At 38.2% G+C, this 13,113-nt stretch overlaps 1 protein-coding gene and 1 long non-coding RNA gene across 5 annotated transcripts; both read left to right on the forward strand.

The window, feature by feature from the left end:
• The first annotated feature begins 492 nt into the window (after positions 1-492).
• LOC112575996 lies at positions 493-6,847 on the forward strand. 4 transcript variants are annotated; one of them, XM_025258185.1, is made up of 5 exons: positions 493-610; positions 850-912; positions 1,041-1,145; positions 1,325-1,526; positions 1,991-2,089. In XM_025258185.1, exons 1-4 carry the CDS (start codon positions 524-526, stop codon positions 1,493-1,495), a joined length of 426 nt encoding a protein of 141 aa, XP_025113970.1. In that variant the 5' UTR covers positions 493-523; the 3' UTR covers positions 1,496-1,526; positions 1,991-2,089. The 4 variants fall into 4 exon arrangements, with proteins under 4 accessions (XP_025113970.1, XP_025113969.1, XP_025113968.1 ...); XM_025258184.1 differs by having other exon boundaries at positions 494-610; positions 2,008-2,081; XM_025258183.1 differs by lacking the exon at positions 1,991-2,089 and adding an exon at positions 6,696-6,760 and having other exon boundaries at positions 495-610.
• Positions 6,848-9,863: 3,016 nt separating this feature from the next.
• On the forward strand, positions 9,864-11,253 carry LOC112575556. The gene is made up of 4 exons (XR_003101671.1): positions 9,864-10,022; positions 10,207-10,281; positions 10,670-10,775; positions 11,074-11,253. It is a non-coding gene; the product is annotated as an uncharacterized LOC112575556 (long non-coding RNA).
• Positions 11,254-13,113: the final 1,860 nt, after the last annotated feature.

Here is a 13,113-nt window from a genome sequence, read left to right on the forward strand (position 1 = left end):
ACTGCTCTGAAAGGTTATCTTTCTTCTCTCCTCATCTTCCGCAACCCTTCTCCTGGAACTGAACAGTACTCCTCAGCAAAAGTGGGTGCTTTGGAAATACTTATTCTTCACCTCTTTTCCACACCTTTCATCTTTGTCAAAAGCCTTTTAATAGTCTACGAAGCTGATTACGACGTTTGGTCACGTGAGATGATGGTCAGTTCATCTTTTATCAACACAAACAAAGTATCAAAACTGCCCGAAGTATCACTGTAGATAACTATTACTAGTCAATTTTCCAGCAGCTTTCTTTTATGTTAGGAGCAGGCTCACCTTTAACAAACTACAGATGAAGACAATGTCTCAACGACCTCGTGACGATAAATCAAGATGCACAATAAAGTATTTTAAAATACTTACCCACATATTGTATGCAGACGGTCACTTCACATCACACTTATTTTCAGCCTTTATTCTAAAAATAACTTTTCCTATCCCTTTGTCTGCCCAAAGAACGTCTTCAGATGTTCATATAAATATAGCAATGAAGACAGGAGTAGTCAGTACAAGCACACCTCTATACAGCACCATGCTGAAACTTCTGGTTCTTTCTACTGTGGCTATTGCCTTGGTAAGTTTGGTGGTGGTGGTGGTGGTGGTGGTGGTGGGGTGGTGGTGGTGGCTTTCGACCGCTGTTGACAGCAACCAAAGGTCCCATGACCACATTAACCATTAGTTGGAGCCATTTGTAAAATTTTGTAGCTTCAGAAAATGTAAAAATATCATGAGGTATTATACTTTTACAAACTACAGTCAGCAGACAAGACCTTGGTGCGCTAGTCAAGTGACAAGAAACGTGTTTGTCAACAGGGCCAGCTGTGGCTGCCAGAAGAACGAGTGAGCGGCTACAGGGTGGAGTACGACGACTTTGCAGTATGTAGATACCCACATCAGCTTTATTTTAATCCGTTTCATTTTCATCGTACATAGTGTGACTGGCTGGTATTACTTGTGACAACATAAGTATTAACCCTAATGTGACGGAAGGGTTAACTTTGCAGAACGTCGTCTTGCTGGTCAGTGACAAAGAATGCTACCTCGTGGAGGCACCCGATGCCACCTGGGATGCCCTGGTTCGCAACCACAATGAACTCCATGCTGCCGCGGTAAGTACAGTATGGTATCAGATAAAACAAACTCAATTACAGAGAAAGCTGACTCAAAGAAAAACTTGTAGATAAACATAAGTTTGTAACGTTAGTACGAATAGAGCGCTTTGAAATCAAGCATCCGGGTGTTTCCTCCCTGCTTCCCCCCACTCCCACATCTCTGTCGCCCTCTGCAGCTGGACATCGTCAAGCTGATTGACAGCAAGACTGGGGTGACGGCGACCACCTTCATGGAGACCGAATACAAATACCACAGCCGCCTGGAGGCGCTTCAGTGCGGCACCAAGTCCATCGCCGTCGTCAGCTACACCCCCAGCGCTTCCAGCGCCACCACGCGTGCACCCTGAGCCCTCGTCAGCCCTACACCCTGTCTCAGTGGTATGTTGTTATCGTCATTATGACTGTCGCAATGACTTGTGAGGGACCTTGTGGAATAGGTGGTGGTTGTGGGATGGGGGCAATAGGAATGAGCAGGCCAACGGCTAGGGTAGGTTGGTATGTCTGGACGAGTGTGATTAAGGCGGTCGTGTCGATTAGAAGGCTTAAGGCTATCTACATTGCAGTTAATTTTGGACTTGATAAACAACATATACTCTAGTTCCCCCTCCCTCTCTCCTCGAAATCACTGCGAGGAAGAAGTACTTTCCTACTATACCAACTAACTATTGGTTTAATTTGCAAGAACATCGAACATCTAACGAAATATAGCACATGACATTAATAATTATACTGACTTAGGATTACTTATCTTAACAGGTTTGTTAATATTTTTTTACTTTCATGGATATGTAATATAACTTTTTCTTGAAATTGAAATATTGTTTTTGTATGCTTACACAAAGTGAAGCGTGTTTTGCAGGTATGACAAGTCCACCTTCTCAGGAAGTACTTTTGTGTGACAAATAACAGAATAAATGGTATTTTCGCTGATTAGAGTGTAATATTCTTATGGTTCCAAGAAGTAATTGTTCTATTATGTCTTAATGCATTTCTTAAACTGGAAAAATATGAACGAGCCCTTGATCAAGTTTTCACGTAAACCGTGATTCAACATCTTCCCTCAAATAAAAACGAACCCTTGCCTAGGCAAAGTTTTACACATGACAGTGAGATAGGAACTTCGGTAAACACCATCAACGTCCGTCCACATTTGTTCTGTTAAGAACGATCTTGATGCCAAATACTTTGAGAAATAAAAATTACTCATACACATATACAATACGTCAACATACATACAAAGTAACATGCATGGAATAAATATTAGGAGATGCACAGGGAGAAAGGCAAACAGCCAGCCTGATATTGGGACAGACAAAATACATGGATTCATATGGGTACATGCCAGCAGCTGAACCACAGAACCGTCTAAACCATCTGCTGATGATGCGCGAGTGTGACCACCAGTCGGCAGGAGGTGTAAAGGTTGTAGGAGAAAGTGATTGAATCCAGTAACAAGTGTAAGTTTTTACCAACCATGTCATCACATTCCTTTCCCAAATCCAGTGAACCTTCTACTGAAATTTTGAAAACAATATTTTACTTCCTGTCTTGACAGGATTCTTTTTTCTTCACATGAACCACTCAAACCACTGAAATTACGTTTGTAACCTTTGAACTTAAACTGCTTTGAAGTGTTATCTTTCTTCTCTCCCCCATCTTCCCCAACCCTTCTCCATGAGCTGAACACTACTCCTCGTCTAAATCTCGTCTACAAATGTGAGATGTGGCACGGAGAAGCGACTACAGCAAAAATGAAAAGCAGTTCAGTTTAAAAGTAATTGCAAGTATGAGTAAAGATATCACTGATATATTTTTTTCATTTTTTATTTTTTAGTGTAAAATCACTATATAAATGTTTGAGATAAAGAACAATCGTAGCTATTACTTTTAGGCTGATTGATAAACATAATTTTATTAAGTATAATATTATATTTCTAGTCGAAATATTGTACTTTTTATTTAAAATGCAATTGTTTGGAAAAATCACAAACAATTTCAAAGAAAACAAAGGTAAAATGTGTGTACATATTATGAGGTATACATGCCAAACACAAAAAAAAATTTCTTTCAAGTACTAGATAAGATAGCTAACAAATATTTTTTCAAAAAGTCCCGTCCAACCCCTAAATATTTTGAATGTGATTTTCAAACGATTAAAATGCGCCGAGTCACTGTTCAGTGGACCACACCTTTAAAGGCAAACTCGAGAAGAAAATTAATTTTAAATATGCGATTAAAATACATTTTATAAATTCCTAAAAATTTTGCTGTGTTCAGTTTGAAAGGTAAAAGCGATATCTTCCCGAGATGGTCAAGCAGACGAGTCTCCTTATGACATCATTCTCCTCATGACGTCACAAGCACGGGAAGTCTCTGTGGTTATTGCGAAGATTTGACGTCGTCTGTTTATTCGTATGACGCACTTTGTGTGTAAGGCTTGTAAGGCTCTGTCTGTCGGAAACTGATGAAAAGAAAATTTTGAATCTTTTTCATCTTTTCGTGGCAGTCGTGCAGCACGTTCTCGAGGCATGCTCTCACTATGGAAACCACACATCTAGGGTAATTTCACGTGACGGAGAACGAGACTTCGTGGAAGCAAACAAAAGCCCGTGTAATTTCTCTTTTAAACACAACATTTTCTAATTGGCTCTCAGTGCTATCTTTTGAAAACCTTCAACGTTTTCTCACATGAACAACACATATAAAAGACGAGATTCAAATTTATCCTACTCTTTACACGATTCTATGCAGTTTTATGTTGCCTTTAGAATCCCTTTAATGTCTCCACGACCTCAGAACGATATCAAGATGCACAAAAATTTAAAAGAGTATTTTAAAATACATACCCACATGTTGTGTGCAGACGGTCACTTCACAAGCGTGCTTATATTCAGTTTTGTTTTAAAAAATAACTGTGCATGACACTTTTTTTCAGATCCTGGGTGTGTCCTGATACGCCTTCGAGTGTACATATATAGCAGGGTAGACAGCAATAGGAGAAGTCTGTTGAAACACATCTTCAATACATCACGATGCTGAAGCTCCTGGCTCTTTGTCTTGTGTCTGTGGCTTTGGTAAGTTCTTCAGCTTGGATCAGGTTGGACCTGCAGAGTTCAGAGTTCAGGCTATGTTTAGTCAATCATCAGTGGCAGAGGTTACGAAGAGAGTTTAAACACGGGAATCTCGAGGACAAGCGTGTTGTTTCCAAATGATAAAGCATTGATGTCTTATTCAAGGAATTGTAGCTATAAATCGGTGACAAAGGTTCCTGGGGTAAAGTAACTAGAAACATCGCTGCATCCGGGCTATTTCTGACTGCTTGTTCATCAACGGGCAACGACAAACGGCTGGGTACAAACTATACTTGAAAGTTTGCACGGGTGTGTACGATCACCTGTCTTTGACAAATCTTAAATAGCTTAAATATGACCATAGGTATATGAAACTGTTGTAACAGATAAAGCTTTTTAAAACCATCAGAATAGGTGCCATTCATACAAATATGTATAAAGTATTTTTCTCAACAGGCCAGCTTTTTTGTCCTGGTCGCTTGGTCTTGGACAGAGTGAGCGGGTACCGTGTGGAATATGATGACCGTGCGGTATGTAAATACTTTTTGTCCTCACATCTTTTTCAATTTCTTTTGTTTATATCCGTTCAACATCTTTTTTTCTGCACCGTTTGCACAATTTCGCATTTCATTAACTACTCTCATCGATTTTGATTTCTATCTTTTCATTTTATTTGTCTACGTCCGTTAAAAGTTCAAAATTATAGGATAGAATTTTTGTTCAACTTTTCTGAATCTATCCTAATGCTAGTCTTTTTATTTATTTATTTTTTTTCATATCTGAAAAGAAGTTATGCATATTTGACAATATTTTAAGCAAAGTTTGCCACAGAATATGTCATCATCAGAAACATTTCTATTCATCTTTAACAGAAAGTTCTAAAGGTGTGTGCAGAAAAGTAACTTTCAGCATTACCATATTCATAGTCAATGTCACTGGAGTTGATGACATTGTTTATTTATTTACCATTTACTGCTTCCACATCCGAATCACATAAGGATCTAAATAAATTTCTGCTTTTTCTCAGTATGAACTTTTCCTATTCACGTTTGCTAGTAAAGGATCTCATTTCTTTTCGATACAGTTCTGCTACAGTATATGTGTAGATGGTGCACCTCCCTTGTCGGACAGATCCCTTTATATATTAAAAAAAAGTTGCCCTTTATCAAAGTTTATTTATTTGTATCAAAGTACTCTTTTGCTTGCAATATTTTCTACAAATTCTTGCCTACATACTTTTTTAAACATTTTAATTTAAAAAAACATGAGCAAAATTATATTAAAGTATTTTAAGCAAAAATTCTTTATGGACACGGAAAATAGGAAATAGTGCTGCTGTCATACTGTGAAACGTTTACTTGTGACATCATGAGCATTCAGCCTACCGTGACCAGAAGAATGGAATGTTCCAGAACGTTGTCCTGCTGATCAGTGACAGCGAGTGCTATATCGTGGAGGCAGCCGATACCACCTGGGATGCTCTGGTCCGCAACCACGATGAACTTCATGCTGCTGCTGTAAGTACACTATGGTGTCGGAAAAAACACATTAAAAATTTGAACTGAAGGAAAAAGGCAGGAAACTGACTAAAAGGAAAACATGATTAACAAAACGTATTCTATGGAAAGCAAATTAGCCTTGTGAAACTGAGTTCCAAGTTCTTCTTTTTTCCAATAAATATTTTTTCATTATTACATCCCCAAAACAAAGACTGAAAATGTTTGTAACAGATTTGTAACATAGACTTGTAACGTCAGCAAGAAGAGAGCGTTTTAAGCGCATGCATCAGGATGTGGGTTTGTTTTCTCACCCTACACCCCACACTTGTCTGTCGCCCTCTGCAGCTGGACATCGTCAAGCTCATCGACAGCAAGACTGGGGTGACGGCGACTACCTTCCGTGAGAGCGAAACCAAGTACCACAGCCGCCTGGAGGAGTTCCAGTGCGCACCAAGTCCATCGCCGTCGTCAGCTACACCCCCAGCGCTTCCAGCGCCACCACGCGTGCACCCTGAGCCCTCGTCAGCCCTACACCCTGTCTCTCAGTGGTATGTTGTTATCGTCATTATGACTGTCGCAATGGACTTGTGAGGGACCTTGCTCTCCATGGAGTAGTTGTCAGGTGGTAGGTGGGGGTAGGGGACAATACGACTTATTTATTAATAACCAGGTAGATGTTTGGATTGTCAGGTAGGCTATTATGGTTTACGATTCGGCATGAATCAAAGTTAACTACTAATGAGAAATGAACCTCTTCTTCTTCTCTAACGTTTTTATTGAAATAAAGGAAAATTCAGTGATACATAAGCAGGGAAAATAGAAAGACAATTTATTATTTCACCTAATAGAATACTAAAAAGGGTTGGTAAAGAGTTTTAGTGGGTGTGTTGATATAGTTAGAGTATAGAGATCTTGCTGCGGTTTAATTAAGTTACTTGTCATGAGATGCTAGCAGCTAACAAGTGAATGTTTTTCAGGTGTGGTCAGTCCCCGGCTTCCAGAAATCTTTCGGCGTCTCAACAAAATAAAAATATTTCAGTGATTTGAGTTCATATTCTGTTTGTATCAACAAGTGTTTGCTGTATGTCTTTACACCCTAGTATAATTTAGGAGACTATTCAAGATGATGGTTCTGTAAAGAAACGCACAAAAGGTGGTTTATACTGCTGCATGGTAGGATGCAAATGTGCAAGTAGCAAATCTTTCGGTGAAAGTTGTTTTCGCTTCCGCGGGCAGGTACATCGACAGAGCGAGACAAGTGACTCTCATTCATACTAATAAATATAGTTATGAATAATCGTGTCATTCATTAAATTACTTGAGAAGTGTATTGATTAAATATTATTCTTATTTTTTTATAAAAGAAACTCGTTATTTGTGAATATGCCAAGATGAACACCAGTACTTTCAGTTCACACACACACACCTTGGCCGACACAGAGATGATTTAAGCACCAAAGATTGAGAGATGAACTTCCATAAAATTAAAAATGTCATAATAACTTTCAGATATATTTGGATGCAGAACTTTACTGACTTACCGAAGATTCCGTGTAATGGCAAGACTGTATTCACCACATCTGTTCAAATGTGCCAACTTCTATTGTCTTCCTTTTATCATCACTAGTCAGTGCAGAAAGTTCGACTTATCTCGGCCGTAATGTTGCGCGTTACAAGAGCACAAATGAAGTCTGTATATTTACCTTTACAGTCACTACCAATCTTTAACAGGACTACTATCTTGAATATGTAACAAGCAATCACTATACTGTAAGCACAACAAAATACCAAATTTTGAGCAAAAAAAAAAACACACACACACAAAACGAAAAAACAAAACAAAACAAAACAAAAAAAACCAAGCCGAGCCATGTTACCCATACAATAGGATTTTATATAGGTGAGAAACCTAGGTGAAGCATATATGCGAACACTTTATGATTGTAGATCTCCGTGTTGTGCGATTCATATTATTTATCATTTCATAAGAAAGATTTTAAGCTAGTGAAGCAAATACTTTTATTTTCTAAATAGGCAAAAGTTTGGTTAATAGTGCAACAAAGCAATTTACTTACGGTAATTATATTGTTGATATCAAAAGTCTCGTCAAATTCTATCTTCGCGCTGCTCCTCCGGAAGTCAGGTCGTCAACTGGCTCGCCGAGACTAACCGCGGACAACTTTGCAAGAGGCCAAGAGTGAGTCTCGGCATACAGACATCAGTCCATAAATATACGTCATTTCTACGCCATAAGAGAGCAGCTGCTTTTCTCTTATATACGACGTCATTTTCTGCTTCAAATGACGTGAAACAAATGACGCACACAAGACCTCAGACACATGTAACCTCTGGCTTAAATGTTGGAGAAAAGCCTCAGCACATAATTATTAAGTGTGCCTTGACAGGTTCATTTTTCAAAAACAAAATGTTTGAGCATGCGATGCACCACCGACTTAAGAGTGCATGCAAACTGAAATGTTTTTGATAAGCATGCCAAAGATGGCTTCCTCGAATCTGGTTAGCTAGCGATTAGGAATGTATGTTGAGTCAATCAATCCCATGATTAGTAATCAGGATGATATAGTATATGGCTTCCTTCCCTTTACCGCTTCACTCGCTCTTGTCTCCCCTGATCTTTTCCTCTTTTTCTTGTCTTCATATATTCTTTTTTATTTTTAGTTTATTTATATGTATATATTGCTCTCTCTCTCTCTTTCGTAAACAAAGATTTTTTATTCTATTTACATTTTCTCTCTCTGGTATATAACGAAATAGAAACAAGGACGGTTTCCAATTGATGTGTCGCCAGGATAAAAGAATCCGAAAATAAATTTGCTGATGTAATTGATTTTCATCGTCATCGACAGCGTAAAACAGATTACGTCAGTGGCACGTGTCACTTGTCACGTGACAAGACAGACTGCCATTTTGACTGACAGCAAATTGTGAGACATTTGACAGCCTTGTATCTCGCCCTCCTCCTTTACTACAGCAATAACAGACGCACCTACCTACCTATCACATATTGTGGCCACAGACACAACAAACAAACGATGCTTACTACAACTACCCAATGTTGCTATGCATGCAACTATGTAACCAGCAGTATATTGATATTGATATCGACCAGATGGCCTTACAAAAACTGAATAAAGAAATTATTGTTGTAATTACTATTTATTATTATTATTTTATTACTATTAGTTTATTACTATTATTTTGTTGCTCACAAACCCAGCCACATATACGAACATAATACGAGCATATGTTGAACACACTTTCATGTATACTTCTAGGAGGGTAGTTGCATAAAATAAACACATAATCATAATAAACAAATAATCCACATCCACTTCAATTTGACTTAAGACTAAAAAAAATAAATTCAGAGAAGAGCTTCAGAAATATTTTTAATGTATTCTTAACAGCGAAAAATATTTACGAACAAGGCAATAATTTATTAATATGTATCTTCAAAATAATACCTTGAGATATTTTAATAAATTTATAGTTTTGTCTTGAAGAAAGAAAGAAAGAAATATTGTTTTTTCTTGTAGACATTAAAGCAAACAGCGGCTATCTGGCAGGCCTTCACTTACTGAGCGACATTGTAACCACCAATACACAAAGATAGAGTGTTCACACAATAATGGATTGTTTGTTTTGGACTGAACCTTGTGTGAATGCGGTGGGATTTTTTCCTAGTCATGTTAAATATTGTCTTTTTGTGTTTGTTTTCTTTGGTGTATTTTGTATTATGGAATAAAAACCATTTTAAAAAATACAAAGATTGTACCTTGCAGCGTACAGAGAAACTGGCACAAAGTTTCGATGAGACCTTTTTGCTCTGACGTTGTCATGACAAGTGAACTTCACTAGTTGGTAACAATGGCTTTTTTACATTTTTTTATCTTAACCCACATTCCGGAATTCTATTAAAAACCACGAAAGACTAAAGCAAGTAAATTTTGTAGTGTCACGACACGCACGGGTCGTTAGGTACAAAATGTTTTTTTTTTATCTACCCAGATTTTTTTGTTCATACTTTCACAAAGAACCAGCCAGATGTTTAACAATTTTCCCCTCAGACCTGTCCACGCCCTAAAGATGACCTTTTTATGATCAGTTCCCATGCCCAGAGTAACGCCTTCAAGGCGTGGTCACGTCACGAGTCCTGCAAGTATTTAAAGTCAAGGATAACCGGGGTCCAGCACCAATCGTCCCCAGTGTCTTCGTGCAAGTACACATCACTACTCAGCATCATGATGAAATTTGTGCTTCTGTCTCTTGTAGCTGTGGCCATGGTAAGCGTCTTTCTCCAGTCTTTATTTTCACGAAAAATAGAATCGCTGAGCCATGTCGTACTCAAGTCATATGGTCCCTTGCCAAAGGGCTGTTTAGGAATTCAATGCCCTAGTATGTACAGGGGGTAATCATGCTACCATGAATTGTTGATTATTTTCACAATCTGTTTTCTTTTCTTCACAGGGCCAGTTTATTCGTGAGGGCAATCTAGTCATAGACAGGGTAGGAGACTTCCGAGTGGAATATGACGATTCGCACGTAAGTACAACTTTTTGCGTCGATGTGTAATGTCTGACATGTATTATTGTGTTTATTTCTGTAAATATTTGTGTACACGTACATGTGTACTGCTTGAAACTGTTCTACCTGTCACAGTGAAACATCTGATTCCATAAGTCTACGGACCCGAACGAGGGAAAACATCGTCTAGACTATATTAACTGCTTGGAACGATCACACAATAGTATGTATTAGGGTTCATTCTTTTGAAGTGAATCCTCGATACTCACACTACCTCCATAGGGGGAAAAAAAGGAATAAAACTGAGTCTTCAGTCTTGGAATACTCCGTCAATACTCTTACTGAAGGTGATTATGTTGAGCTACACTTGCTGACACATGCCTTCTGACCTTTACACATATTGCAGAACATTATCCTGCTGGTGAGTGAAGAGAGAATGCTTTATCGTCGAGGCTTCCGACAGCGTCTGGGACCCACTCGTCCGTGACCGCGAGGATCTGCACTCCGCTGCTGTAAGAAACCTCGCGAGACGAGATTTACTCCGTGCAACTCTCGATTTGTCATGCAACTGTCGATTATTCACAGAACTCTTAATTAACAGCATTTACAGATTCCTTTTACCAATTTTATTTCGCAATTTTATTTTTCTATTATATACATCTATCAAATCATATCATTGTAGCATCAATCCATGTATCACAAAAATCCACGTTTGTTCATAGATTATGTCCTCAAATCTGTACCAACAGATTTCTGGCTCATAAGCTTGGAACCTCTGACCTCCATAATTATTTTCATTGTTCAATTTAGTTGGCCCTCGTCAAACAGATCGACAGCAACACTGGTCTGACAGAGCTCTCACAAAGGGAGGCCTCCCGCCAATACGAGAGCCGCCTGGAGCAGTTCCAGTGCTCCTCCAAAACCATCTACCGTGTCAGCTATACACCTTCTCGTCCCTGAACACACAGCTAGTAAAAGTTGTTTAACTTATTTGTGTTTCGTATTCTATTGTTACTGCTATCTCGCTGAGTCGAATAAATGGAGAAGTTAAAATATACATGCATATTGGCAAGTACTATGCATAATACATACATTCAAACATGCACCCATGCGATCTACATCACGAGACATGCATAGGCACACAATCAGGCAGAGAAAAGGAAAGATATCCACTTTTGTAAATATGGTCACATTTGGTCGCTTGACCATACAATAGTTTACGAATATTAGCTCAAAAAAAATAACTTTCATTGAAAAACATGTCTTTGACTTCCAGAAAAGAGAGCGAAAAACAAAACAAAAACAAAAAACAAGAAAAAAACAATAAAATAAAAAAAAGTAAAAAAAATAAAACAATCAAAATAAAAAATTAAATTAAAAACAAACTACCTAAAAAAGAAAGAAAGAAGGGAAGGACGGAAGAAAGAAAGAAACCCAAAGAAACCTCCACATCGAGTTGTGACAACACTTTCATCGTGCTTCACTGAGTAATTAAATGTTTTGGAACTCCATTTGAAGATTTTCATTAGAGACAAGGTCTTGGTAAGTAGCCCATGGAACCTTTTCCCTTATCAAGACTTTTTAAAAATATCTCACACTTAGACAATAACAGATTAAAGCACGTGGCATCAATTCATTCCCTCTATCTCGGACACATGCGCGCCCAGCACTCACCCAGTCATTCTGACACTTGCGTGTTCTTTCGTTACTGAACAAAGACAAACTATTTCTGCAACTATTTTTAATCATAAAAAATGTCACAGAAGTCGCTGTTCAAATGTATGACGATGAGCGAGGAAAAAAAATAGCTCACACTCACTTTCATCAAAGGGCTAATACTTATAATTACACGACACTGCTAATATATGTAATACCAATGAGAAATTTTCACCACGGTATACAGCACAAACATTTAATTCACCTCATTTCCCAAACTTAATTAAATCTGGAGCATATAAGATGACTGCTTCCACATGCGAAAATGATGCTGTAGACGACTTATGAAAGGATATTGTAGCAAAAAGCGAATGTCTTTCCAGATATTGGAAAGATATTGAGTGATCTTGAGAACACGAAGAAATCTTATCATATGAAACTACCAAAAGGTGATCATCACTTCAGTTTATTCACTGTAATTCGAGGTCGCTGCTGAAACGAGTGAATCATGGCAGAGTGGAATCCAGCCAATAGATCCAAACAGTTCGCACTTCAAAATAACATTATATACAGTCCTGATGTAAACCAGAAGAAGAAGAAAATGCAGAAGAAGTTACACAATAATTTCTTTCACACGTAAACATGGTCTCCCAGCGCGGAAACACGATACTTCATAGTAGCGAGGGAACACTGTATACAGTCCTGATGTACCAAACAAGCACACACGTAAACAAAGAAACAAAATCAAAGCACGACCACAACAAAGAAACAAAATCAAAGGGAGCAGATCCCCTCACCATGATACGCGAAGGGACAGAACTCTCATCAATTCAATTAGAGCAGGATGTTTATCTCTCTCTTTGTGTGTGTGTAGTTAAATTATTACTCATACGACATATGTTTGTTGCTAGCCAGAGTACCCTACTGTCAACTATCAATCTATTAATTCATATAGGTCAAGCCAATTCGTGGGTGGCATCATTTGAAGCAAATAGTGAAAGACTTGTACTCTCGTCCTGTAAACTTCACTCACAAGTCATGTTCGACACAAGTTTTTCAGTGAAGGGAGAGAAGTCTTTTTCCAGCAAACCTCTCGTTTTCTCCCTTTTCTGTTATTTTGTTGCTCACTTTCTTCACGTTGTTTATACTCCTGCTGTATCTGCAGAAGAAATAAAATTAAACAGTTTTTGTACA

Source organism: Pomacea canaliculata, linkage group LG11 (assembly GCF_003073045.1).
Source record: "Pomacea canaliculata isolate SZHN2017 linkage group LG11, ASM307304v1, whole genome shotgun sequence".
Classification (NCBI taxonomy): domain Eukaryota; kingdom Metazoa; phylum Mollusca; class Gastropoda; order Architaenioglossa; family Ampullariidae; genus Pomacea; species Pomacea canaliculata.